Source organism: Oryzias latipes, chromosome 1 (genome assembly GCF_053564925.1).
Source record: "Oryzias latipes strain Hd-rR chromosome 1, Olatipes_Hd-rR_3.1".
In the NCBI taxonomy this organism is placed as follows: Eukaryota; Metazoa; Chordata; class Actinopteri; order Beloniformes; family Adrianichthyidae; genus Oryzias; species Oryzias latipes.
In genome coordinates this window covers 2,324,710-2,351,102 of record NC_136237.1, presented here as the reverse complement: position 1 = coordinate 2,351,102, position 26,393 = coordinate 2,324,710, and the positions used below count along the sequence as shown (strand labels likewise).

Genomic DNA, 26,393 nt, shown 5'->3' with positions numbered 1-26,393 from the left:
AGTGCATCAGGATAGTCCGACGGGCAAGTAGTGTCAGAAAGGCAATAAGGTCCTCTAACCAAAGAGGGAGAGAGTGATTGTCCGGAGGTATACCAAAAAGGGCTGTCATTGGGGATCGGTGTACTTTGACGTTACAGACAGGATAAAGAGTCAAATACAGAGTCCCAGAAGTCAGAAAGCGACGGGTATGTCAAAAACATATGAGTAAGATTTGCAGGGCCTAGATTACATTTTACACAGTTAGGATCAGTACCAGGAAAAACTGTGGCAAGTCTGCTTCTAGACCAATGAGCTCTATGAACCACTTTACATTGAATGATACAGTGCCGGGCGCATGTTGATGAGGAGTGAATTCTCCCAAGCACAGATCTCCACTGATCATCATTTATGTCTACATGAAGCTCTTCTGACCAAGCCACACATAGATGGTCAGATGACGAATCAAGGGTGGATAGTAAAAGGTTATACATTTTGGATATTGTACCCTTCAGAGAGGGGTTCATCCCCATGAGAGTGTCAATCATAGTGGCTGTTGGGGCACTGGAGGGATCAGGGAAATGACGACAGATAAAATTACGAGCCTGCAGATACCTAAAGATGTGAGTGTTGGGCAGATTAAACTTTTTAGCTAATAACTCAAACGGAGCTAAAGTTCCATCTGTGTTGAAGTCTTTTACTGAAACTAAGCCACGACTTCTCCACAGGGCAAAAGTCTTATCAGTAGATGATGGAGGAAACAGAGGGTTAAGATAAAGTGGGGACATGAGAGAGATGTTTTGAATTCCCAGGTGCTGTTTCAGTTGAGTCCATATGTACATGATTTTCAAAGGTATTTTAGTAAAAGTAAGAAGTAAAATTACTACTACGCTGTACTCGTTTGTGTCTGGAGCTTCTTGCAAAAGGAAACACGGTGAGAGCATCGAGGCAGATTTATGATACATGATGTCATGACCGTAAACAAAGCTGACATTTATCTGTTTGATCCTCTTCCGCTTTTCAGAGGTTGAGGCTTTCTTGTTGAACTGAAAAAAACATGTTTACCTACAGAGAGAAAGAGATTTGAATGTTTGCTGATCCTTCGGTTTAGCCTGGTTCACAGCAATGACCTCAAACAGGCTGCAGACTGTTCCTCACAGGACTCCTCCAGCAGAGATCCTCAAGTCTTAAACCTTTAGGAAGGCAGTTGGTGTGAATGCAAAAGCTTTAGTCAGGAAAGGTTTTTGTTTTGGAGCGATGAACTGCAGATAAATAAAAACAAACAGATGAGCACGCTTCACAAGTCTCAAGTCAGTGAGGTCAAATCTCTGCATGCGAGACGCCTCAGATCCCCGTCTCTGCTCTCCGCTGAAGTGTTTCTAAGCATCAGTGGAAGTCTGCAGCTGGAAGGCCCACTTTCACAGCCCTTTCATCCTCGTGTGACAGACGGGGCTGGGTAGTTTGTCCCTCATGGTGCACCATAGGCTGACCTTCGTGGCCACCACCTGTCTCATGAGTTGGGATTGGTCCATTCGGTTGATCAACAGCAGCTGTGGGAATCCCAGCTAGATTCTGGTTTGTCAATGGTGAGCACTTATTTTTTTCCTAAAGTTTTTGAAAATTTGAATTGGCAACATTTTAAACTGTGTTCACATTAACGTGAGAGAGTTGCCACTGCTGTTTTTCTTGTAGTCTTGTTCACCATTGTCTTTTCTATTTTAATTGACCTTGAAACCCCTGTGTCTGTCCATTTAAATTGTGTTTATTTGTACCCCTCTTAGTTTCTTGGTGGCTGGAAGTGGCTGCCTTGTCCCTTCATCCTTGCTGTAGCTGGTGGGTGCCATGTGGTAGTGTTGTGTTCGGGGGGCTACAAGTGGTGGTTTCCTGCTCAGGGGTTTTTCCAGAAAGCAGGTTATGATAGTTCCCACGGTAAGTTTGAGGCTAAGGAAGTTCATAACCTCAGCTTTCTATTCCAGAAATGGAGGTATGTTTCAGGGTGGGTCAAGTTACCATGGCAACTCATGCTCTGAACATAACCTGGTCTGGAGCAGGTTTAGTTGAAGGTTAGTTTGTTTTCAGAGAGGTGAAGCAGCATGGTGTGTCCATTTGAAGATGATTTAGTGGATGAAGAAGCTCAGATAATACTTTTTCCACCATGAGAGGCTGATAAGACCACATATGGTTGTTGGAAAGATAAACTATTTTGATCTAACTTTTTTGATCTAACTTAATTATATGCTTAAGTTAAGATAAAATCCTTTTTTTAGTTAAGTCATCTTAAAATTAACACGTTATCAGACATTTATTTTACTTTCATTTACATTAATTCAATGAAGTAGGTGTAACTTTGGTGCTGCTGTTAGATCGGCACCGCAAGGGATTGTGGGATACCATTCCCTTTGCCTGTCTGGACGGATTGGGGTTTAAGTGTGGGTTTTTGAACAAATGTGTTCAGATGTTTAGCTGTTTTACTGTGTTTTGTCTAGTTATTTGTCCTGTTATGTCTAATTCTTTCTGCACCATGAGTGAGAGGGAGGAAGAGGAGGATGATGATATTTAGCAGACCTACAGTACTTATTAATGGTGTACTGTTAAAGTCCGAGAAAAAGTAAATTGTTATAAAAATGAGAATATCTGCAGGCTCACACGTAGACATATGAGAGTTAAGAAGTACAATAACTTAAGATAGAAAAACATTGAAGTAGTATGACATTTAGTTAGATAAATATGTAAATTTGAGTTGTAAAAAAATATTGAGTTGGGTAGACGTAAGAAATTAGGCAGAACAATTTAACTCAGTAATTGAAATAATTCATTTAAGTTGGATATGTTATATATATAAAAAAAAAAACACCTCTCTCACCCTCCGCGGGTGGTTTCTCCTCCAAGCTGGGGTCCTCTACCAGAGGCCTGGGAGCTTGAGGGTCCTGCAGTATCTTAGCTGTACCTAGAACTGTGCTCTTCTGGACTGAGAGGTCTGAGGTCTTTCCAGGTATCTGTTGTAGCCACTCCTCCAGCTTGGGGGTTATTGCCCCGAGTGCTCCAATTACCACAGGCACCACTGTCACCTTCACTTTCCAGGCTTTCTCCAGTTCTTCTCTGAGTCCCTGGTATTTCTCCAGTTTCTCATGTTCCTTCTTCCTGATGTTCCCATCGCTTGGCACTGCCACATCCACCACAACGGCTTTCCTCTGTTCTTTATCCACCACTACAATGTTTGGTTGGTTCACCATTACCATCCTATCAGTCTGGATCTGGAAGTCCCACAGGATCTTTGCCCTCTCATGATATAGAAATAAGATCAGAAACTTGTGCGTTTACTTTGTCTGTTCTTCTACTACAAGCAGAAATTCTTTTAGCTGATGATGCAGCCGTATTACTTTATTGATGGACGTATAATCTTCATACGCCGTCATTTAAATCTCTGACTCCGTCTCACTGAAGTATAGCTCTCTCTTTTGTTCTCCACGCGTTTCCATGGTGACTCTGGAAATCGGCGATCCATTGAGAATGTCTGTATGTACCTGCTGTGCACGTGCATTAACCCAGGGTTACCAAGTCTAGCGTAATTACGCCAACTCGTATCCGGTTCAAATCCAGAGTTCAGGGTTAAAGTCAGGGGAGTTTAAACATGCTTCCTGGAATACCCCCTTGGTGTACCTCCACTGTTTTGTTTTCTTTTAGTCAGTTGAGGTTGTGTTTCTGTGTGAAGAGGTTGGATTGGACATCTCCCTTGGCGCAGTTAGTTGGCTACCCACAGTGAAGTGGGGCTGAGTCCTTGAAGGCAGCCACCGTCATTCAGTATTGGAGCGCTGTCCGAGTAAAATGTTAAATGTTGTTTGTTTATTTTGTGTGAAACTTCTGTCAAGCTTTTAATAAAATTGTGTACTTTTACTACCATCAAATCTAGTCTCCTCCTAATGTTTGGATCCAAAACTTGAAATGGAATCAAATATGAGATTCAACACATTTTGTAAAGATTTTGATGTGTCTAATCGTGTAAAATGCTGTCAGAAATGTGGCAGGTCAGTCAAATGACATTTTGGTCACTAGCTGCAGCCATTTTGGTTTCTGTATTAACCCAAAGGCCTTTAAGCGCATCTGTGATTGGTCAATCAGTAAGCAAGGCTGCAAACGCCCAGTGATATTAGATATGATAGAAAATATTTGAGTTTAACTCAAAATGTGTTGAATGAAAGGGGATCTGGAAAGAGCCACGTTTGAGAAGAATGAAATAAACTAACTTGAATGTGACAAGGAGGTTTACTTTACACACATTGCTCCTTCAGAGGCTCCTCCATAAAACAGTTGGAAGTTGTCATAGATCAGCAGCCACAGCAAAACAGGCTGCTGGAAATCCTAGTTGTAAACAGTGATTCAGTAGAAGTTGGGAACGAAATCCTCCGATTTTCAAACAAGCTGAAATAATTAAATAATAGTCCAGATGCCTGGAAAATACAAAAAAAAAGGCCCTAATTTTCCACATGTTCCTACGTTTGTTTTCGGGGGAGAAGTGCTGCCGACTCAAGGAGGATGTCCTGAAATGGGCGGCATCCACAAGGAGAGACAGGCGGGGCCTCAGAGATAGTCTTCTTACTTCCTGGTAGGAAAATGAATATAAATAATATTTTAAAAAATCCTTTATTGTGCCAAAGGTCATACGTTAACATATATGGATATAGTTTCTGAACGGCTTAAGAGAAGCATCATATAGGCTCCTTTACGGTGCAACAAAAATTGCAAACAATATCGCTATCGATCCAGATTCCAGTTCAGACCAGGAAAACAGACGTTCGTGGATCTGTGTCAGCAGGTGGACGCATCAGAATGGGGCGGAGCAGGAATCCTGTGGCCCCGCCCAGCGTGTTTTCTACGTCACGTTTTTTCGTCTGCTCCTGTTTAACAACAGCAAAAACCTCTCAGAGATGCAGTTTCTATATTAAAGTTCTTAATGTATTTACTTTTTTTTTTTAATTATACAACTTTATTTGTTTACATTTATTTTGTTTTTATATTATTCTTTTTTCTTTGTATGATTGCAATGCTGCTACGGTAACGCCACCGCAAGTTGGATCAATAAAGTATTTCTGATTCTGACATGTCCATCATCATAAAAATGCCACAAGAAGATATTAAAAAACACCAAAAACACAAACTATATATTTAGGAAGTTTGCTTAAAGAGACTATCGGACCCTCCTGAATCAGTCAGAAAAAGACGTGAATTCCTGGAAAGTCCTTTGAATAAACCTTTACAAAGAGCGTCCCATTATGAAGCCTGCTTCCTGCTCCTGCGCCCCCGTCACCTGGGTTAGGCTTCCTGACAATAAGGTTGACTGTGACAAAGACATTTGATCTTTATTACAAAGTGAGGATGGTCTTTCAGAATCTGTTATTCGTTTTTCTGACGAAAAAATATGTAGAAAAAAAAAACGCCCCTCTCGCCCTCCGTGGGGGGTTTCTCACCCAAGCTCGGGGCCTTTACCAGGGGCCTGGGAGCTTGAGGGTCCTGCAGTATCTAATAGGAACTGCTAAGATGCTGCGCAGGACCCTTTTATAACGAATAAGAAAATAAAAATGTAAAAAACAAGTTGTTCTTCCTTTTTTCTGTTTTTAATTGGAACATAAATGAACCAATGATTTACGGATTTTCCAGGAACCTCAGTTTGTTGAGTTTGCTGTGGAACCCGCAGGTCTCTGACTGGATAATTGGACAGACACTCTACCACAGGCCCTGTGGTAGAGTGTCCGCCCTGTGACTGGAAAGTCATGAGCTCAAATCCAGGAACACAATGCCTCCCTGTTTGACACTCAGCATCAAGGGGTTGGATTGTGGGGGCAATCCACCAAATAGGTCCAATGTCTGCAGCTCACCGCTCCCCCAACGCGGAACAAATTGCACAATTTGTTCTTTGGGGGTGGGACTTCAAATGACACGTGGATTTAGATCCCAACTTCTAACGGGACTTTAAATGACCAGCGCGCGAAAAGCTTTACGGTCTTCAGGAAATGCGTAAACAATTTTAGCAAATAAACATAAATCACCAAACAGTTTTACTGCATTTTACTAAAAAAAAAAACCTCTCTGAATGTGACAAACCATCAGGGCGATGAGGGGTCTGCACCTGCTGCGCGTGCTTCTGCGCAGACGCAGTAGGAACGCCTCGGCTGTGCACTCGCCCAGCTCGACGCACGCGCTCAGGTATGACACCTGGATGGAAGCAGCTGGTTGCTGCTGTTCTGTTCTTCGGCGGGAGTTCAGGTGAAGAAGGTGATGACGTAGTCGGAGCGCGCGGAGCTGCGGTGAAGGGAGAAACTGTTGAATAGACAGCGACAAACGCAGCCGGGGAGGAGGCCAAATCCCCCACACAAGCACGCACTCGCGCGCCCGCGCCTACGCATGCGCACGGCATCATCCGCCCACTGAGGCAGAGAACAATCAGCCCTCAGAGATAAATGCCTGAGTGACTCCTCCAGCTTCCCCAGAACAAACATGCACATCCAGCCCAGGAGGAGCAGCAGGAGCAGTTGAGTGTGCCGTGACCCTTCACCTCCACGGAGTTTCAGACTGAATCTGAATGTTTCTGCTTATCTGTCTGATTGTTCTGGAGCTCCGGAGGAACCTGAAGAAGCCGAGTCTGCATCTTTTCCGCTGATTTATCTCCTTGAACTGAATGATGTGGACGTTTGTCCCTGCTTGCAGTCAGCATCTTTAGGTTTTTTTAAATCTGCGTTTCACCACAGACTGCAGATCCAACAGATCTGGTGTCACGAGGAAACTCATCTCCAAGTTCTCCTCCTTCTCACAGATGATGAAGCCGATGCTGGAGAGAGCTGAGGAGCGCGTGATGCAGCAGAGCCACAGATGAGGACCGTTTTTCCTGTGTGCCGAGGAGGAGGAGGAGGAGGCGATGAGGACGGGGAGCCCCACGGCCTCCGCGGCAGGATGAGGAGGATGCAGTGGCTGAAGGCCGCTCAGTGCGAGGGCGTCCACATGGACACGGAGCCCGGCGTGTGGCTCAGGAGCTTCCAGCTGCTGGACGCCAAACCCAAACCTGAAGTAAGATTTGAACGTTTCCGTCTGCCTCCTCCCTGCTGGGAGATGTCACCTAACCATCAGAATCAAACAGTTTGAAGACACAGAGGAGCTGAATCTTTGAAATCGTGATGCTCGTGGGGACCCTTCAGCTGATCTTTGGCTCTCCATCGGCTCCTTCAGGCCGTTCCTCCTTTTGGTTTGGTCCGCTTTCATCAATGCCGTTAACTCGTGGTCTGTTCTCCGCTCTTATTCATCCTGATCCATTCGGCCCGGTTCTGTTCGCTGAAATGAGGAAAGGATCTGTTCTGTTTTCTCTAGCTGGTGATTTACCATATTTGGTTGAATACTATAAAGCATGAAGCTCTAAAGTATTCAACCAACTGTTTTCCTGTTTCCCTTTCTTTATTCTAGTATCTTCCTCCATGTTTTGCTGCTTAACTCCTCCTACAATGTTTCAGCTATTTCAACCATTCAACTATTCAAATGTTCAGCTCTTTCATCTTTTTCCAGCTGTGACTTTTGGTCCTTCAAATCCTTGAACTTTTCCAGATATTCCAGGATTTTTGCCTCCATTTAAATCCATGGGGGATCCTTGGTGCAGAAGCTCGCCGGTTCAATACCTGTCTCTGACATTTTTCACAAGCATATCTATTTTGTTATTGTGCTTTTATCACCTTATTTATGGTCAACTATGATAATTTCTTTACCTATTTTGCCAATTGTGACCCTTTAAGTTTCATTTTCATTCAGGAATATAACATCAGCCCTGCAGTTTCTTCTGGAAATGCAGCTCCTTTAAAATTGTTATCATTTTTGCCTTTTTTCTTAAAACAAAACCTATTTTAGCTAATAATACTATTTTCTAAAGCCAACTTCTAGCTGTTTTGGGGACATTTGTATCTCTGTAAACCATTGCTCAGGTTTATCTGAGATCTTTTTTTGAGATCTTTGAACTCTGAGAGCAAAATCATCTCGACCGTCGTGTTTCTGAAGAACAGGAGCCGCTCATTGTGTCGTTGTTTATTGTTCAGAAACGCCGCTGCAGCTCTCCCCGTGACTCAGCGGCTCATGATTCCACCTCAACAGCAGGAACATGAAGTCATTGTTTTCCCGCCATGTTATCAGGCGCTGACTTCATGCTTCAGGAAGGACTTTTTTCCGCAGCTGTCCTGAAGTTCCTCCAGACCTTTCTGAATTTTGATTGGACCTTTGGCAGAAGGCGCTCATCTGTTCAGCTGATCTAGCCGTTCTGGTGGTCTTCAGATGGACTGAGATGGATTCTTTTGATGGACTGCCAGAGGGTTTCACAGACCGTTTAGTCACTGCAAAGCGAGCCCCTACCATGACCCTCACAACACCATGCTTGACAGTTGATTTTAGGTGATTTTTTTTTTTAATTTAGTGTTTTATTTTTCACTAGAAAAGCTTCTGTTTCTTCTGAAGCAACCTTCAAAAAATTATTTTAATTTTGTCCAGAATTGGATTTTTAAACGTTAGATTTGTCTTTTACTTTTCCCTCATTTTTGACAGTGTTATATTCACCTCAAGGGAACTCTGAAGAAGAAAAAGATTTCTTAAATACCTGAATACCTTAAATACCTTAAATACCATAAACGTCCTGTTAAAATAAAAAAACTAATTTTACTCAATAACATTTATATTTTAAAGTGTTAAGATGTCGCCGTGTCAAACACCAGTTTGAGAACTTGACCAAACATCTCACAGATTGTTTGGACCTATTTTGGTCCTTGAGTTCTTGTTTTTTTCTTATTTTTTCTAACTTATCCTGTCCAACAGCTGAGTGCCGTTTGTATTGGACAGATTTTATTGTTACAATTGGGGTTTGTGGATCTGCAGACAGACTGAGTGTATATTTGTTTAAACCCCTTTTGTATTTGAGGCTGAGCTTTATTTATTCTCGGTTTATTAATTTTATTTATTGACTTCTTGGTTGTTTTTTGTTATCAGACACAGGTTGTTTTTTCACATACCTGACATGTTTGGACGGACGTCTTCCGTCTTCGTCATCGCCGTCATCAGATGGTAGTGATGTGACGTATACAAACACAGTTGATCGTGACCGAGGCGGAGTCGGCTGTCAAAGTTTGACAGGTGACTCCGCCCCCTTGATGTCCGTTTTCTTTTGGAGGATGTTGCTCCAGGTGTGAGAGAGCAGGAAGGCCCCCCCCTCATCCCGGTTCATTAAGTGTGGGCTCGCTTTCCGATCTCCGCCGCCTCCATGATCCATCTGTGGCGTCTGTTGTCTTCACAACAGGAAAAGCTCAACCCGTGTCTGATAACAGAAGAAGTCAGTTAATAATACAGACACTGTGAACTTTATTGCACTCATGTTGGTCATAACTATGCAGGTATTTGGGTTTCTTCTGGTCAGAGCTGATGGATCTTCTGGTTTTGTCATTCATGAACGCTCCAGTGTTCTCACGTTGACTCATTGTTCTCAGGCTTTCCCTCCGGGAATCTCCATCATTGTTTTCATGTAGAACATCCTGGAGGAAAAGTTCTGTGGAAAAACTCTCAGATTTCAGTCTGATCTTTTTCTAGCAAAGAAAACAAGACTTTGATAAGATCTTTTCTGTTAAAAAGCCCCGTGTTGATATTTCAGTGGCGCTCTTTTGTTCCTGTCGCCTCATCACCCATTCATGCGTCTAATAGAGACTAATTGAAGTTTCTCCTTTTGTTACTGAACTGCTGAGGGCAAATATGTAAGAAGACAAAGACTCATTAGATGAAGAAAAAGATCATTGTGGGCTTAATGAGGGCAGAAAATAATGACTCGAATGTTCAGAGAGTTCATGGGTCTGCAATGTGAGGCTCTGGAGCCACATGGGGGTCTTTTGTAACTTTGTTGGTACTCTTACCCCTCTATAGTGGCTCCTTTGCCCCTCTGTTATAATTCTCTTACCCCTCCGGTGTGTCTCTCTTACCCCACTATTGTGGCTTTTTTATTCTGTCCTTTCAAGCGTGACTGAATTATAAGGTCGGCTGTCCAGTTTTGAAAACAACCAAAGAATTTTAAAAGATAAAAATGAGACAGTAACTCATTTAAGCCCCGATTAGATTTTTGTTTGTTAGGTTTACAGTTTATGGCAAATAAATTTTAAAAATGAATTCATATTACAAAAAAGGTTTGTTTCTCTTTATGTGTTATTCATTTATTGTTAATTTTGTATTTTTGTAATAACAACAACATAGATGCAAAGCAGCCCCGTTCTTTTCTTTAGGGTGAACTAAAGTTAGGCTTTGTGGCTCTGAAATGACTCTGTAGGGGTTAAAGGTCACCGATCCCTGGGCTAGACTCACTTAAAAAATATTTAAAATGTATTTAAAAGATTTTTCAAAAAGTTTCATTTAATTTAAAGTCTTAATAAACTTTATGGAATACACAAAGATTTAAAATGTGTATTTAGTGAGATAGCAGAACGATCCCCTGGTTCTTTTTTTTGTGTTAAAGTTGTCTTTTTCTCAGAAGCTAAAATAAGATCTACCGGTAATTATTTTCTGAGTTTATGTCGATCTATTTATAGATCAAGCAAAAATAGCCGCGTGCTGTTTCTGTTTGTTTTCATTGAAGTGAGTTTGTCTCGTGACTGAAACCAGCTCTGGATGGAATGAGGACCGTGAGGTCGGACCCGTTTTTCAGGAGCTATGACGTCATTCTTCCCTGAACGACGGTTCGCTGCTGAGCTGGACTTTTTCATGACGTCACGGATTTGTTCTGCAGACGTTCGGTGAAAACCGGGAGTTTTCTGCGGGAGGAGCCTCTCTGTGACACCGGCCGCAACTGTGCTCCTTTTACCGGAGGCGCGCGCGCGCACGGTCTCACGTAGACGAGAGCTGCGATGCTGGGCGGGGCTTCTTCTGTCAACACAATGTGAACGCGCGCGCACCGATCATCAGCTGTTAGCCCGTGCGCTCTATCAGTCCGCGGCGGGACCAATGAGCATGCAGCTGGCTGTTGGCTCCGCCCCCTCAGCCTCCTCCGGCGTGTCGTCCTCGCCCCGTCAACCCCCCCGCCTCCTCCTCCCGCGGTCAGACCGTCGCCGTGCAGCGCGAAAGGCGGACGGTGTTTGGAGAATTATCCGGTATTTGAACAATGAGTCTCCCAGCGGAGCGGCTCAGGCCGCAATTAACGCCCTAATTACCGGAACCCCCACCCCCCCTTCCCCTCAAGACGGCTTCGTTCACGTCCGCAGCAGAGATGGGGAAGTGGGACTTCAGCATGGTAGGTTCCCGTTTCTGTCCGGTTTCTTCTGGCGTCCTCAGCCGTGACGCAGGTGACCGACCACCTGCAGGAGGCTGAGAGCTCTTCGTTTACAGCCGCAGCTGTTTGCTGGGAGCTCAGCTGGTGTTTGGCTCAGCTGTGGTTGCAAAATGCATCTCCTATAGTAAATGTAATATATGAGGCTGATTTAGTGATGAATGATGGGAAAATTGTCTGAAGCTGCTGCTCTCATGTTTGTTCAACAATCATTTCTGAAAATGAAGACAAAACAAACACGAGTCCAGGTGCAACCTGTCCTGTCTTTCCAATTATTAATAGAAAAACTGATTTTATGAGTAGATTTCTTTAGGTCCTTAGAAACTAATTTATCAAAATAATAATAATAATAATCTTCACCAAACTGTTTAAAGATTCAGAAAAGTACAAGTATTCAAATAGGATTTAAAAAACCGTTAATATCTAAATATGTGACCAGTAAAGCGATGCAATTTTGCTAGATGTGTGTCTATAAAAAGCATAGAAACAATGTAAGTTAACAAAAGTTATTACATAGCAAAAGTGAAATTCTTTGCAGAAACAGCTCTTTGTTACTTGGAAAACGTCTCCACAGTTTGAATCTTATTGACAGACAGCTGAGAAACCTTTAAGATGAAGAGGTAAAGGTTGATCTGGAGGAAGGACGGCGGCATTTTAGCTTCCTTGTGGCGTTCCGGCAGACGGGTGGTTTACCGAGTTTGTTGGTTGGACCAGGCGTCGGTGATTTCTGCAAAGTTGTGGTTTTTTTTCTTGATCCACAGAAACCGAGGCGCCCAAAAACCTGCAGAAAAAGCGTCTTTTTTTTTCTTTTTGTGTGACTCTGATGTAAAATCCTGACCGCTCACGTCTGCGGATGTAGATTACATAAAGATGCAGCGATGTATGGACTCATCCGTCCATTTTCCGCAGACGTGATCCGTTTTCTGGTCTTAGGCTTCAGTTTCCTGCTCCTGCTTATCAACCAGTGGTTCTATTTTTACAGATGATGTCAGCCATGTTTCAACCTTTGACCTCTCAAACACTTAATAACTTCCACAAAGACCAGTTCTGGCTTCTTTTTTTTCTGATGATGGAGATTTATTCAGATCCTGGTGAATATGGAGCAGATGAAAAAATGCCGCTCTGCAGAAACGATGGTCTGGAAAACGACCCGGGTGTTTTGATTCCTCTTAAAAACGTCAGGATTAAAAGACGGCTGGGGACTCTTTCAGGACGGATCCGGAGGTCGGGGTGGGACTTTGACCATGTGATCGCCATGAACATCCGTTCTTTCTGTCAGTCGCCCGCTGCAGTCGTCATGTTTTCTCGCGCGAGTCATGGTGGGTGTTCGATTCTCGCCCCGCAGGACCCCGTGCAGGAGTGGGTGGACACGGAGGAGGAGGACGCGGTGTTCGGCGTCACCCTGCGCAGGGAGCCCGTCCCGCCGGGCGCCGACCCCGCGGAGCCTTCGTCGTCCCCTTTCAGCTGCGTCCAATACCACGCCGTCAAGGTGCGCAGGTTGAAGGCCGGCACGCTGGGGCGCCTGGTCGCCCACCTGCTGGACCCCGATAGCCGCGAGCCGGACTTCATCCACGTCTTCCTGTCCACGTACAGGGCCTTCACCTCGCCCAGGACGCTGGTGGAGCTGCTGTTTCAGAGGTGAGAGGCAGTCGGCTGCGCAGCCGGCCCACACATGAGCTTATTGTTTCTGCTTGACTTAGAAAGCTTTTTGTTTAGCACAAAACAGACGCAGCATGACATTTTCAGAACCCCCCCCCTGAAAGCGAATCCCGTCTGTAGCGGCGGCTGTGAAATGACGTTCCTGCTGCTCTGCTTTCCTCTAAAGCCTTTATTCTCTCGGGACAATGGCTGTTGGCTGTCCTTATCAGGACTCTGCCGGATTTTGGCCTCCGGCGTGTTCTACTTTCTCAAGTCGTCACGGCACAGGTGAACGGCGGCGTCACGCCATGCCACACGCACTCACGCCATTTTTCAAAGGAGGAAGAAGTCTAAACGTCTTCTCTCAGATTCTGGGACGTGAGGCAGATTTCTGTTCCATTCCTGACAGCGGGACACGCCCAGCAGAGGAACTTGCCACCAGTTTCACTCAAGACTCACCTTAGGAATGTTCTGAAGCTGCCGCTTTGTTCCGAGGCGCAGAGGTCAGGGGTCAGGGGCAGACTGGGAAAGGCTTTCCTTCCTCTGAACTTCAGGGTTCCACCTTGCACTCTGCAGGAAGGTCCTCCTTGTTGCCGCCATTTAGCGCCCAGCTGCGGCGTTTCTGCCCACAGGAAAGACTTCAGATGCAGTTTGTGATGATGTCGCTCATCCCAGAGATGTGCCGCGGGGTGGGCGGGGTCTCTGTTTGCTCTCTGGTACCAAGGCCGGCGTGGATCTTGCAGGACATTTTCCACAGGAAGACGAGCTCAGATCTGTGACGTTCACGGGATGCCTTCTGTCATCACGCGGCTAAAATATCCACTCGATGATCTGTGAATGTGCCGCTTGGTTGACGCGTCCGTGTCTTCCTGTTTCCTCTGCAGAGACGTGACCTTCTCCAACCTGGAAAGCGCCGTCAGCTCTTGCAGGTGAGCGGATGTTTGGACTTTTGCTCCCCGCGGGAGCAGATGTTTCTGGTTTCTCCTGACCGCCTTTCCTCCCGTTCTTCCCCCGCAGTCCGCTGCTGCCGGTGGTGCGCCTGTGGCTGGACGAGTACAGCAAGGACTTCCAGGAGCCGCCGGACTTCCCGGCCCTGCGGCTCCTCTGCGCCCACCTGCACGGCCGCCTCTGCTTCAGACGCCTGGCCCAGAAGGCCGACGTCCTGCTCAAGCGGCTGCAGCAGCAAGGTAGCCTGAGATCCGACCTCAGGATTCTTGTTTAGTGGGGAGCTCCGCCCACTCTCCGTGTCTGATTACATGGACGCTTTTATTTGACAGATTGCAAACAGTCAGACGGCCACGAGTCTTTGGAGGATGAAGGACAGATTTCTGGCAAACACGACTTCATGGACTTCTCTGTGAGAGAGGTGGCGGAGCAGCTGACCCGGCTGGACGCCGTAGGTTTCCGTTCGGAACATCTTTTCTGTTGGGGGAGGGCTCCTCTTTAACGCCGCTTCTCCTCAGGAGCTGTTCGTCCGAGTCGTTCCCTTCCACTGCCTGGGCTGCGTCTGGTCCCAGCGCGACAAGAAGCAGAACCGACAGCAGGCGCCGTCGGTGCGCGCCACCATCTCCCAGTTCAACGCCGTCACCAACCGGGTGATCACCTCCCTCCTTTGCCCGTCCTCCCCCAGCCCTTCCACTTCCTCCCCCATTTCCTCCCCCTGCCCCGCCTCCACCTTCCTGTACCCTCCCTCTGCGCCGAGCTCGCCTCACTGTCCGCACAGCAGCCCCGCCCACCGAGCACGCATCATCGAGTGGTGGATCACCGTGGCACAGGTGGGTGAGAGTCCGAACTCCCTCGAGGTTGCGGTCGGACATGGCGGCTAAGCTAACACACGTCTCCGCAGGAATGCAGACAGCTGAAGAACTTCTCCTCCTTACGGGCCATCCTGTCTGCTCTGCAGTCCAACGCCGTCTACCGCCTGAGAAAGACCTGGGCCGCCGTGAGCAGGTGAGCAAACCGCCGTCCGGACCGCGTAGCTCTGAACCTTCAGGAAATTCACCGCCTCTTTCCGTTCCAGAGAAAGCATGAGCGTCTTTGAGCACCTGTGCGAGACATTCCCCGATGAGAACTGCGTGCTGACCAGCAGAGAAGTCCTGGAGGTAACCACGCCACGTCTGACCCTTAACGCCGCCCCACGCGAGCCGAGAAAGAAAACCGCACCTGTTTTAACCAGAACCAAACCAACAACGGAACCAGCAGAGATGATTTATCCTGAGGGCACCACATAGCACCGCACTATATAGGTTTTTTAGTAGTTGGGGCGGGGGGGGGGGATTTGGACACACTTTTATCTTCGTTAGAAAACTACGGTGGCCCTGAAGGGCAAATCCTATCAAAAGATCACAATGTCAGTTAAAAACAAACAAGTATCTAAGAAAAAAACCTTTGATTGAAATGATGGACAAACGTCGTCCAGTCAGCGACGTCCCACAGTTCCAGTAACTTTTCATTTTTAATTTTCTGGAAATTCTTCTTGTTTTCTGAAATGTTTTTTATTGTTCATTTTGTTTTTTTCTTTATGCTTTGGTCTCTAGAGTTCTGTTTCGTTTTCAAAAAAGCAAAGCTGTTTATTTTCCTCTTTTAATTGCCGTTGTGATCGTTAAAATGTGTTTGCGTCCAGTGATTTGTCCTTCAAGGCCACCGTAGGCGACTGTCGGTCTGTTCCTGCAGAACTCTCCTTTAATAACCAAAAAAAGGGTAAATCTTTGTATTTGTCCAATCTGGATACTTCATCACTCCTAACATTTCATTAAATCACTTCAAGTTGTCAATATGAAACAAAACCCAGACTGATCTGTCGGTTAAACCAGAATCCGTTGACATTTCCTTCATTAACCATAAATCCTGGTTTGCGTGTTGGAGACAAACTCTCATGACGGCCGTCATCGTCAACAACCTGCTGAGCAGAAAATAAGGCGAGACGCTCCTGGCTGAGGCCACTGAACCGCAAACAAACAGAGTGGCGTGTTTCCTGGCAACGCTCCGCCAGCGAGCACGCCCTGTCCTTGCAGCGCAGGATGACTCCTGGGAGGAGTTATGCAACTCGCCGCTTTCTCGCTTTGACAGCCTGACTCTGTCTGCAGGATGGGAGTCACCCCGACGGCATCAGACCCCCCCGGGTGTGCCCGGAGTCCAGACACACGGTGAGGGCCGCACGCCGTCACCTTTGCCTCCTGACTTTAAGCTTTAGACGCACCAAACTGTCGGATGTGCGTTTCCCTCTTTAGGAAGATTTCCGTTCTGTTTTCTTTTAGGGGGACTTTTCTCTCAGTTGATTGGTTTACAGAGTGTGGGCGGGGCATGTTCCATGCTGTCATAGATCATAGATGCGGACGGTGTTTTCACAGATGAGAACGGTTTGATGAGAACAGTGTGAGATGATTGATTCCTGTCCTCAGAGCTTCAGCGGGGGCGTGGTTCCTTACCTGGGCACCTACCTGACCGTCCTCACCATGCTGGACACGGCGCTGCCCGACACCCTGGAGGTGACGCCTCTGCCCCCCTCCCTGAACTTTCAGTCAATTCCCGGTCTGGTGTAACACAGGTTGTCTTTCTTTCCTTCCTGAACAGGGCGGCCTGGTCAACTTTGAGAAACGCAGGCGGGTGAGTGTCGCCCCCTTGTGGCCGCTTGGCGTAACCACATGGTTTTTGAAATGCAAGGAATGACATATTTTGCATCTTTTGCAGGAGTTTGAGATTCTGTCACAGATCCGGCAGCTCCAGGCTTTCTGCTCTCAGTACAGCCTTGCTGTGAACCGCCACGTCAGCGCGTGGCTGCAGGCGCCGCTGCTGCTCACGGACCAGAAGAGGTACTCCAATGTTCCTGCTCCTTTTTTCTAGACCTGAGCCAGTTCAAGATCAACTGTAAAAAAATGTTTCAAAATTAACCATTTTGCCTCCGCACGTTCACGTTGGGAGTGGGGGGTCATCTGGACCCCACAAGATAGCACAAGGGCTAAAAGCTGTTAAATCAATTTTAAATGTGATTTAATAGCTTTTAAGCAATTTAAAGTTCCTCCCATTATCTGATGATAACATTACATAACTTTGTATCGCTGAAACTACTGGAGATGAAATTAAAAGTTGACTTTTTGGCTTCCATGTTGGAGGTATGCCATTACTTTTCATTGAAAAGCTCTAAAAATTCAATGATATTTCATTTTTTATTGATCTTTTTGCCCCAGGAAATGAATAGACCAAGCGACTATCCGTGATTCCTGGAAACAAGGGCCTGTTTCTTCTAAAGCAGGGGTGGGGAATTATTTTAACTCACATTGGGCCACATTGGGTTCTAAAATTGGATAGAAGGGCCGGACCACGGGCAGATGCGTGGAGTGAGAATGATATAACGCGGAATGTAGATGAAAACATTTGGATTGAAAATGATTTTCTAAAACAGAATATTCTAACTTTTGTTCCCATTTTAGATCATTTTTTTATTGTAAAGCCCTTTGGTACCTTGAAGGAGTTGTAAAGTGCTATTTAAAAAAAGTTTCATTCATTCATGATCCTTTTAATAAAATAAATAACATTATTTATGAAATGAAGCAATGACCAAATACCACTCTATGAACTTCAAAGACAAAAATTCAGGAAAAATATACTGATACATTAAAAAAAAAAATAGTGGATCCTCTCCTGTCTTAATCCTAATAAAGACTTGGAGGCTGCTGTTCCTCACGTCGTCTCAGTTTGCACTAAAACTGAGCAGCTGTGTCCTGCACGTCTGTTTCTCATCCAGTAATAATGAAAAAGCACATTTCTACGTCTTCTGCTGCAGCTACGCATATTTCTATGTTACCTTTTCACCAGGACAGAGTTCCCTCGTTTATTGCAGGAGTTACGTTCTAAAAACAACAGTGATCGGTGAAATCCACAGAGTCTGATTCCAGACGTTTATGGCAGTAAAACTCCTCACTGCATAAATACACTTTTCTCACACAGACGTGAACATTTTCAAATTTCTCTCTTGTTTAAATTCTCAAACCTTCATAGAAATTCAGTCCAGGATCTGAGAAAACAAAGATCTGATCGATCAAAGATTTCTGATCTGAAGAGCTCCTCGTTTCTGTACGGGAGACACGGCACGGACTGAGGAGATTGATTGACAGGGTCTCCAGCCAATCAGGACACAGAACAGGGTGCTGTTTAAAAAAAGCAGCATAATCGCTCTAAAAGAATGAGCTAAACCGGGAAAGATGAACTGCGACGTGGAAAGGAAAGACTGTCTTCTGTTCTGTTTGACAGAGATTTTTAGAGGGTTTCAGATCGGGACACAGACTGCAGAAGGGGGGAAGAAAATGTCACGTCTTGATCGTGTGGCCAGATTAAAAAAAAACACGGATCTCTGATATTGTTCAGTGAGGCGGGCCAAGTCCAGCCTGCGGGCCGTAGTTTGCCCACCCCTGTTCTAAAGGGACGCCTCTGGAAGCTCTCCAAGCTCCGCCCACTGTTCATTGAAAATAGACTTGTCTTTGCTGATGGAAGGCTTTTGTTCTAATAGCGGACAGAATGGCAAATAAATGCGTGAAAAGATCTAATGCACTCTAGAGCAGATGAAAGAATAAACATTTAGCTCACATTAATGGTTCCTTATAATAATGTTCAAAGTCTTTTAATATTTAATGCTGCCGTGTGGGGATTTATAGAGCGTCTGAACAGCTGGATTCATGTCTGATGAAGTCCTGCCGCTCTGCAGAAACTGTGTCCTAGATGGATGGACAGTCGTGGGATTCAGAGGATGAAGGTTTTGTTTGTTTGTTTGTTTTTTTCCTCTGCAGTTACGAACTGTCCCGCAAGCTGGAGCCCCCGGTGGACCCCTGCCCCTCCTCCCCCAGCTCATGGAGCAGTCGTCTCCTCGGCAAGAAGCTCGGCATGTAGGTTCTGGAGACTTCCAGCCAACATTTCTGCACAGCCTTTGGTTCTTGGCTCATGACTGCATGAGTGTTCAGCCATTCTGTTTGTCATGTGGGGATGTGACGATTCATTTGTGGTTGCTGACACGATTCATACTCGATTAGTTCATGCAGAGCGATCCGATCCTCTGTCCTAAAGTGGATCCAGATCCTCTGACCCAAAGTGGATCCAGATCCTCTGTCCTAAAGAGGATCCAGATCCTCTGTCCTAAAGAGGATCCAGATCCTCTGACCTAAAGAGGATCCAGATCCTCTGACCTAAAGTGGATCCAGATCCTCTGTCCTAAAGTGGATCCAGATCCTCTGTCCTAAAGTGGATCCAGATCCTCTGTCCTAAAGAGGATCCAGATCCTCTTTCCTAAAGTGGATCCAGATCCTCTGTCCTAAAGTGGATCCAGATCCTCTGACCTAAAGTGGATCCAGATCCTCTGACCTAAAGTGGATCCAGATCCTCTGACCTAAAGTGGATCCAGATCCTCTGTCCTAAAGAGGATCCAGATCCTCTGTCCTAAAGAGGATCCAGATCCTCTGACCTAAAGTGGATCCAGATCCTCTGTCCTAAAGTGGATCCAGATCCTCTGACCTAAAGTGGATCCAGATCCTCTGACCTAAAGTGGATCCAGATCCTCTGTCCTAAAGAGGATCCAGATCCTCTGACCTAAAGTGGATCCAGATCCTCTGTCCTAAAGAGGATCCAGATCCTCTGACCTAAAGTGGATCCAGATCCTCTGACCTAAAGTGGATCCAGATCCTCTGTCCTAAAGAGGATCCAGATCCTCTGACCTAAAGTGGATCCAGATCCTCTGTCCTAAAGAGGATCCAGATCCTCTGACCTAAAGTGGATCCAGATCCTCTGTCCTAAAGTGGATCCAGATCCTCTGTCCTAAAGTGGATCCAGATCATCTTCATCCAAACTTCCAGCAGTGAGACTCAGACAGAAATTCCTGCTACTGATCAGTTTTCCAGATTCTTGGATTTCTTCCAGATCATCAAGTTAATGAAATCTGTGTCCAAACCAACCAGTAAACTAGAATGAATGTCAAATCCATTCACATGTTAGTTTCCTAAAGTTCACCACTGTTGTTTTTCCACATCCAGAGAATCCAAAGGGAACATTCTTAGAACATTCTAGACACTGGATGGTCACATGACTTTAGTCAAAGTCTGTCCACATATTGGACTGGAATGATGGACTGATCCGTGTTCATGACATCACGCAGGTGTTGTCCGCTGTGATTGGTCGGTTTTACCTTATAGTCAGATAAACCCAGCGTGTTTCCATCCAAATGATATTTTCCAACATGGATGATCGATTATCTCATTTAGAAACACATTTTTAATGGTAAAGATGGACTTTGATTAACATTTTTTAATCGCAATTCGTTCCAGATTTTTGGTCCGAAGACTGAGAAGGCTCGGTCACCTCTCCGTTTTTCACCTCTCCAGCTGTGTCTGATTTGTTGACCTAAGGGAGCGGGGGGGATTGTACACCTGAATCAGGTCAGACAGATATTTTGGAGCGAGTCCATGGAGACATTTGAAAACAAATAGGAGAATTTTAAAATCAATGCGTAAGCGAACTGGGAGCCAATGAAGAGATGCTAAAATGGGAGTGATATGTTCTTGTTTCCGTGTGTCAGTTAGAAGACGGGCAGCAGCATTTTAGACTAACTGCAATCGAGCAAGTAAATTCTGGGAAAGCCCAACATAGAGAGCATTACAGTAATCCAAACGTGTTGAAATAAAAGCATGGATTAAAATCTCAAAGTCACTGCCAGAGCCGGATCGGTCTGGTTGCATCCATTGATGGTTAGACCCCCCCCACTGTCGCAGCATTTTAGACATGACTCCGTTCACCTGAGATGACCTCCGTGGTTCACGTGGGGAACCTGTTTTCCTCAGGCTGCGGACGTCCAGCGAGAGCTCGCTCGCCAAGACTCACGCCGATCGGATCAGCGTGTCGTCGTCCAGCTCCAGCAGCTCCGACATGGAGGACCTTCCTGCTCCCCATCCCTCCCCCCTCAGACTCAAATTTAAGGTGAGCGTGCCGACCGGCTGCCGACGGCCGTGGTCGTCCCGTCTGACGACGTTCATGACCTCCGCCCTCTCTCCAGTCGCTCTCGGGCTCTCTCCACAACGTGGCGGAGGATCTCTCCTCCTTGTCCTCGTCTTTGTCGGCCAGCCTCTCCGGCTCGTCCTGCAGCTCCTCGCAGCCGGACCTCACCTCCTCCTCCTCCCTGCTGCTCAGCCCGGAGTCCGTGCGGCCCCCCCGCTCCTGTCCTCAGCCGCTGCAGCCCGTCTACAACAAGCAGATCTCGGATCAGTGCATCATCAGGGTCACCGTGGAGAGCGTCAGCAACGGCAACGTCTACAAGAGCATCCTGGTAGGTTCTGCAGGGACCAGCGGAGAGCCTGCTCTCTGCAGGCGGCTCGGTCGGCGCCGTCTGAGGGGGGAGGCCAGCTCAGCGGGCTTTCAGTCTGACGCGGACTCGTGTGGCTTCCTCCTCAGCTGTCCAGTCAGGACCACACGCCGCAGGTGATCCAGAGGGCTCTGGAAAAGCACAACATGGAAGATTCCAGCAGCGGTGACTTCAGCCTCTTACAGAAGCTCAACCACGGCAAAGGTAGATCCGGATTCACGAGTACGGCTAAAGATCAGAACTCAGCTGGGGATTGAACGGATCGATGCGCAGAATTCCCAGATCAAACCACAATTTTTACTATCGAATAATGTCTGAATGGCTCCAATAGGTTTGTCTTTTTACCGGAGACAAGGAAATTAAAATAATATCTATTTAATCCCCATTGTTTATACAATTATTTAGAATAAACCATAATAGATGGAAGCCCAAAGATTTAGAAAGAAAGAAAGAAGTGGTATTTATCACAGAAAACAGTGTTTTTCTGTCAACTTCCTGGTTAACCTCAGCAGGAAACCAAACTAAAACGTCAATCCTGAAAGTGTTCTCCATAGTTTATCCGTCTTCATCGTTCCTAATTTTGAATTCACGATCATTTTAAATCAAATTATTGACTATATTTAAAACAAAATTGATTTTTTGAGGAACTTCAGTTGCATTTTTTTATTTACCAAAAACATTTACCGGTAATACTTTTTATTTTTACCGACACTTTACTTTGAAGTTTTATCAACCTCCGGTGACAGTACTGCATTTGGTTAGTTTATTTTATAAGCTTAAAATCAGGGGCGGCACTACCGGGGGGCAAGGGGGGGGCAGCTGCCCCCCCCCCCCCCCCCCCCCCCCCCAGCAAAAAGCTTTGCCCCACAAATGATTCTCTTTGAGTCAATGAAAGGTTTATGTTAAAAAACATCCATCCAAGCTTCCTTAAGCACTGAAAAAAAGCAACATTTCTGAAATCAAATGAAAATAATAATAGAAATAAAGAAAAGTTAGAAATATGGATTTTTGATCCTTTCATTTGTAATGACCTTCCACTCTGGTATTTTGCCCCCATTCCAAAGTCTTCTGCCCCCCTTTATAAAATGTTCTAGCCCCGCCCCTGCTAAAAATCCCAAATATTTCTGCAATTTTAGTATATTTTACTTTACTCCTCTATATTTATCAGAAACTGTGAATGGGCGATGTCAGACGCCACAAAGTTTTTTTTTTTTTTTTTTTTTTTTTTTTAACTTGTTCTGTCCAACAGCTTAGCAAACAGATTAGAGCTGAAGGCTTTTTCTGTTGGACAGGTTTTACTATCACAAAAAGAGGTTATATAGCTTCGAGAAACCAGAGTGTAGATTTGTATAAACCCCTTTTTGTCGTATTTTTTTATTTTATTTATTTGTTACATTTAGTGTAACACAAAGATTTTTCTGCAACAGTATTCGGAGACTCGCTACATCCCTGCTCTGAAGGTCGATGCTCTCTTAACCCATGACCCGTCAGAGACTCCATCGGCGCTCGAACCCTTGGAAAACGTTTCGGAGAAAATGCTGGGACTGAATTCCGAAACGCGCCGCTCAAAGAGCTTTTCAGAGATGAAACCATCCAGGCTGCAGTGGATCATCCAGATCCAGAACACTGTAGTTGGGAATCGGCGCTTAATAAGCAGAGTTTTTGATTCAGATGTGCTTTGCAGGATTCTGAGAATGCAGTGCAGAAAATACATGAAACGGTGAGAGTTTTGAAGAAAGGCAGCAGCAAAGAGCGACGCTTAGGTTTAGAGCTGAACGTCTGCTTCCATCCGTCTGCAGGTCTGACTCTGACTGACTGCATCCTCTTTCTGTCCTCCTCAGAACTGCACATACCCGACAAGGCCAACGTCTTTTATGCCATGTGCACCTCTGCCAACTACGACTTTGTGCTGCGTCCGCGCTGGAGGAGCCACAGGGGCCACAGGAGGCTTTTGGGCTCCTCCTGCAGTCCTGGAGCTCAGGCCAGGAGCCGCCTCATCAAATGAAGGGGAAAAAAAAACTTTTCAGGAGAAAAGTTTGCTGCTTTTTTCTCGTGGTGCCGTCGGCGTCTACACACTGCAGCGGAAGTCCTGCTTGGGGGGCCGCGCTCATGCACGTGAGGAAACCCAGGGGACTGGGGGCCACTGCTTGAGTTTACAGGCAGCTGAACTGCAGCCAGTGAAGCTGGGAAGCAGCGGGGCGGCGGCGGCGGACGTGTTGGCAGTCGCTCCGCTCAGATCAAACGTGAACTCTGCCTGATGCAGAAATGTTGCTTGAACGTTCAAAATAAGTGTTTACTTTTAATGAAGGGTTAAAGATTTTAAAATAGCACTTTTATGATTTATTTATTGCACATCAGTATTGATGAGGCGGCGTGTTTGTTTGCAGCCCGGCCCTCATTCCTCCTCCTAGTTTACCGTCAGAAACGGAGGCTGCTTCTCCTCAGGACACCGATGCTCCGCATGGAGACATCCAGACCCGTCTTTTACAGATTCTGTGGTTCTGCTACAGCTGGGAGATCCAAAAGCAGAAACCTCCCAGAACCTCAAAGGGTGTTGGACCAGAAGAGCGGCAGCACTTTGACCTTAAAGTCTGGGTTCCCGTCCTCGCTCGTGTTTACACAGGACCGCAGAGTTCTCTTCTTTCCTGTTTCCTGTTGGAGGAAAACCCAAGCACTTTGTCTTTTAATTGCATTTCCCTTTCTGTTAGTCAGCGGTTCCACTCTCCATCGGCTCTGGATCGGTTCCAAACGATGACTTTCATCCTGAACCTGTGAGCCCTGAAGAAACCATTGTTTTAAACTTTGTTCGTTAAGTCCAGACTGTATCGGTTTAAATGAAGGGAGTAGATTGTTCTCTGTGATGCTGGTAGACTCGCGTTCTCGCTCGAGTTCCTGCACTAGTATGTGAGCGGGTTGGACGGCGACGGGCGACTGTCGCCCGTCGCCGTGACGCGGGGTGCCAGCGGCGCCACTGTGAAGGAGACGGAAGCCATCTGACTGTGAAACGAGGCGTCTCTGCATGTGAAGATGTGAGATCCTCCTCAGAACTACCAAACTACATTTGGAAATATTCGTGTCAAACTTCTCAGAAAGTTGGGTTTGCTCCAGAGGCTGTCCCGGGATTTAACGGAAGGAAATCCGGACGCCTCTGCTCGCTCCTCGTCTGTCATTTCTGTTCCACTTTTGTATTCTAACGTTTCATTCCTGTAGATATTTTTAAACAAAAGCATTTACTGTATATACATAAATATATATTTTAATATCAACTAATATGGCATTTGTTTCTTTGTACATTTACAGATTGTAGTTGTTTTCCTCATGACTGACTTAAAGCAGAAGATCTAAAGCAATATTTTGTTCATATGCACGTTTATTTGTTCAGTCTGTTTATCATAAAGTTGTTGAGGTTTGTGTTTGGATATGTCCAAGTGTTAAAGTTCTCTCTCTGTTGCTTATACAGATTTTAAATTAAAATTCTCATAATAAAGTTTCATTGAAATGCTCTGACGTCATTGTTCGATGCTTTTCTGTGGAAATCGGTTCCAAACAGAAGCAGAATCTGGACTTTGAAGGAGTTCAGACTCTGCTTCAGCGCAGAAGCAGCAATGATTTTTGGTTGAATCCCAGTTCCAGCAGCGGGAGCAGAAACATCAGCTGAGGGCCTCAGCAGGTAACCAGAGACCAACATGAACGTTCAGAGGAGACATTGGTGTGAAACGAATCTCTGCAACTGTCATCCAAATCATAGTAAGAGGACTAGTGCTGCATGAGAACATACCTGCTGCTTTTGTTTTAAATCAATCTGTTACACTTTAACAGAAGTGGATGACTGAGTTCTATGGTTTGGATTCTTTGCCTAAAAAGACATTTAACTGGCTTTTTGTTCTGTCGTTTTTCTAAATTGACACTATTCACTCATCTTAAACTGACTATCGGTCTGTTACACCTCCCTGATGGTAGGCTTTGCTCCATTATACTGTCTCATGCCGGCACTTCCTCCTCCACCTCCCTGATGAAGCAGAGCTGGGAGGGAACTGTCAGGTTCAGGCGTCAGTAAAGCCCAGAGACGGGTGAAGCTGTGAAATGTTCCAGAAATGATCTCCAAAAATGTGGAGAGTTCTGAAAGTCCATCCTTTTTGTCACTTCAAACTGAGAATTCAGGTTTTATCAGGTCATCCGGCTCAAATACTTAGGGAGTCGACGGTTAGAAATGACCAAGTTTTTACACAAATGTCGCACTAAAGGAAATTGTTTATTCCTTTTGGGGGATTTACGCAGTTTTTGTTGGCCGTTACAAACTTCTGTTACCGATTCATGATGTCCGAATAGGGAAAGAATACATTCATGAACTGTACTTTAGGTTGGAAAAAGCTGAGAAGCTCATCAGATCCTCAGAAGTGTCTCGTCAGGAGAAAGTGAGAAGATCCAGGAGTTCTGGTTTGAACCACTAGGTGGTGCTAGAGGAGTGCAGTTATTTGCTCTGTTGGATTTCTACACAATCAGAAATTCATGTAAAACAAAAACCAGAGTAAAGAAAAATGTTTGTTTGAGATAAAATCCGAAGAATGTCAACCCGATTGTGAGTTTAGTGTAAATGTCAGAACATAGGAGCTGCAGAAGGCAGTGAGGGGGTCAACGAGGACGCCGCCCCACCCCCCCTTAGAGCAGAGCAGAGGGTCAAAGGCCACAGGTGGCAGGTGTGTGTTTGCCGTCAGCTGGAGCGGGGGCCCTGTTTTTCTGAGCGATTTCCTCTCGTCTCTGCTAATCTACCCGTCTGTCCGGCTCTGCGGTGAAAAACAAACAGAACTGCGGTCACGTTTACGCCAAAGGCCACATCTACAGCACCTGAACTCACTCAGCGGCGGCTCAGGAGAGAACAGAGCAACAACACGTTTTGGGAAAATGGTGAGAAAATGGGCAAATTCTGTCACAAACACCATAAAAACCAGTAACTCAGTGGGTAGCTTTAAAAAAACGCATTTCTGCTGGAGTGTTGTTCCCATGTTCCCGTTTTGCTCCTCGGACCAGCCAAACTTCTGACAACGGCCCACCCTGTTTGGGCCCTGAACCCTCCACAGGAACAGACGTGAAGAGGAGCGGCCCCGGCGGCCCTCCACAGGGACA

The 26,393-nt window shown here is 45.8% G+C and overlaps 1 protein-coding gene across 5 annotated transcripts; it reads left to right on the top strand.

The window, feature by feature from the left end:
* The first annotated feature begins 6,125 nt into the window (after positions 1–6,125).
* Positions 6,126–24,776, top strand: LOC101160466 (ral guanine nucleotide dissociation stimulator-like 1). Of its 5 annotated transcripts, none has more exons than XM_020706287.3 (18): positions 6,126–6,502; positions 6,785–7,035; positions 12,639–12,931; positions 13,816–13,860; positions 13,949–14,118; positions 14,209–14,327; positions 14,395–14,706; positions 14,778–14,881; positions 14,952–15,033; positions 16,018–16,077; positions 16,333–16,419; positions 16,505–16,537; positions 16,622–16,743; positions 18,715–18,810; positions 20,752–20,887; positions 20,964–21,233; positions 21,359–21,473; positions 23,111–24,776. In XM_020706287.3, the coding sequence occupies exons 2-18, from the start codon at positions 6,841–6,843 to the stop codon at positions 23,272–23,274; spliced, it is 2,403 nt and encodes an 800-aa protein (XP_020561946.1). In that variant the 5' UTR covers positions 6,126–6,502; positions 6,785–6,840; the 3' UTR covers positions 23,275–24,776. The 5 variants fall into 5 exon arrangements, with proteins under 5 accessions (XP_020561946.1, XP_011479093.1, XP_004066386.1 ...); XM_011480791.4 differs by having other exon boundaries at positions 6,459–6,677; XM_004066338.5 differs by having other exon boundaries at positions 6,460–6,691.
* Positions 24,777–26,393: the final 1,617 nt, after the last annotated feature.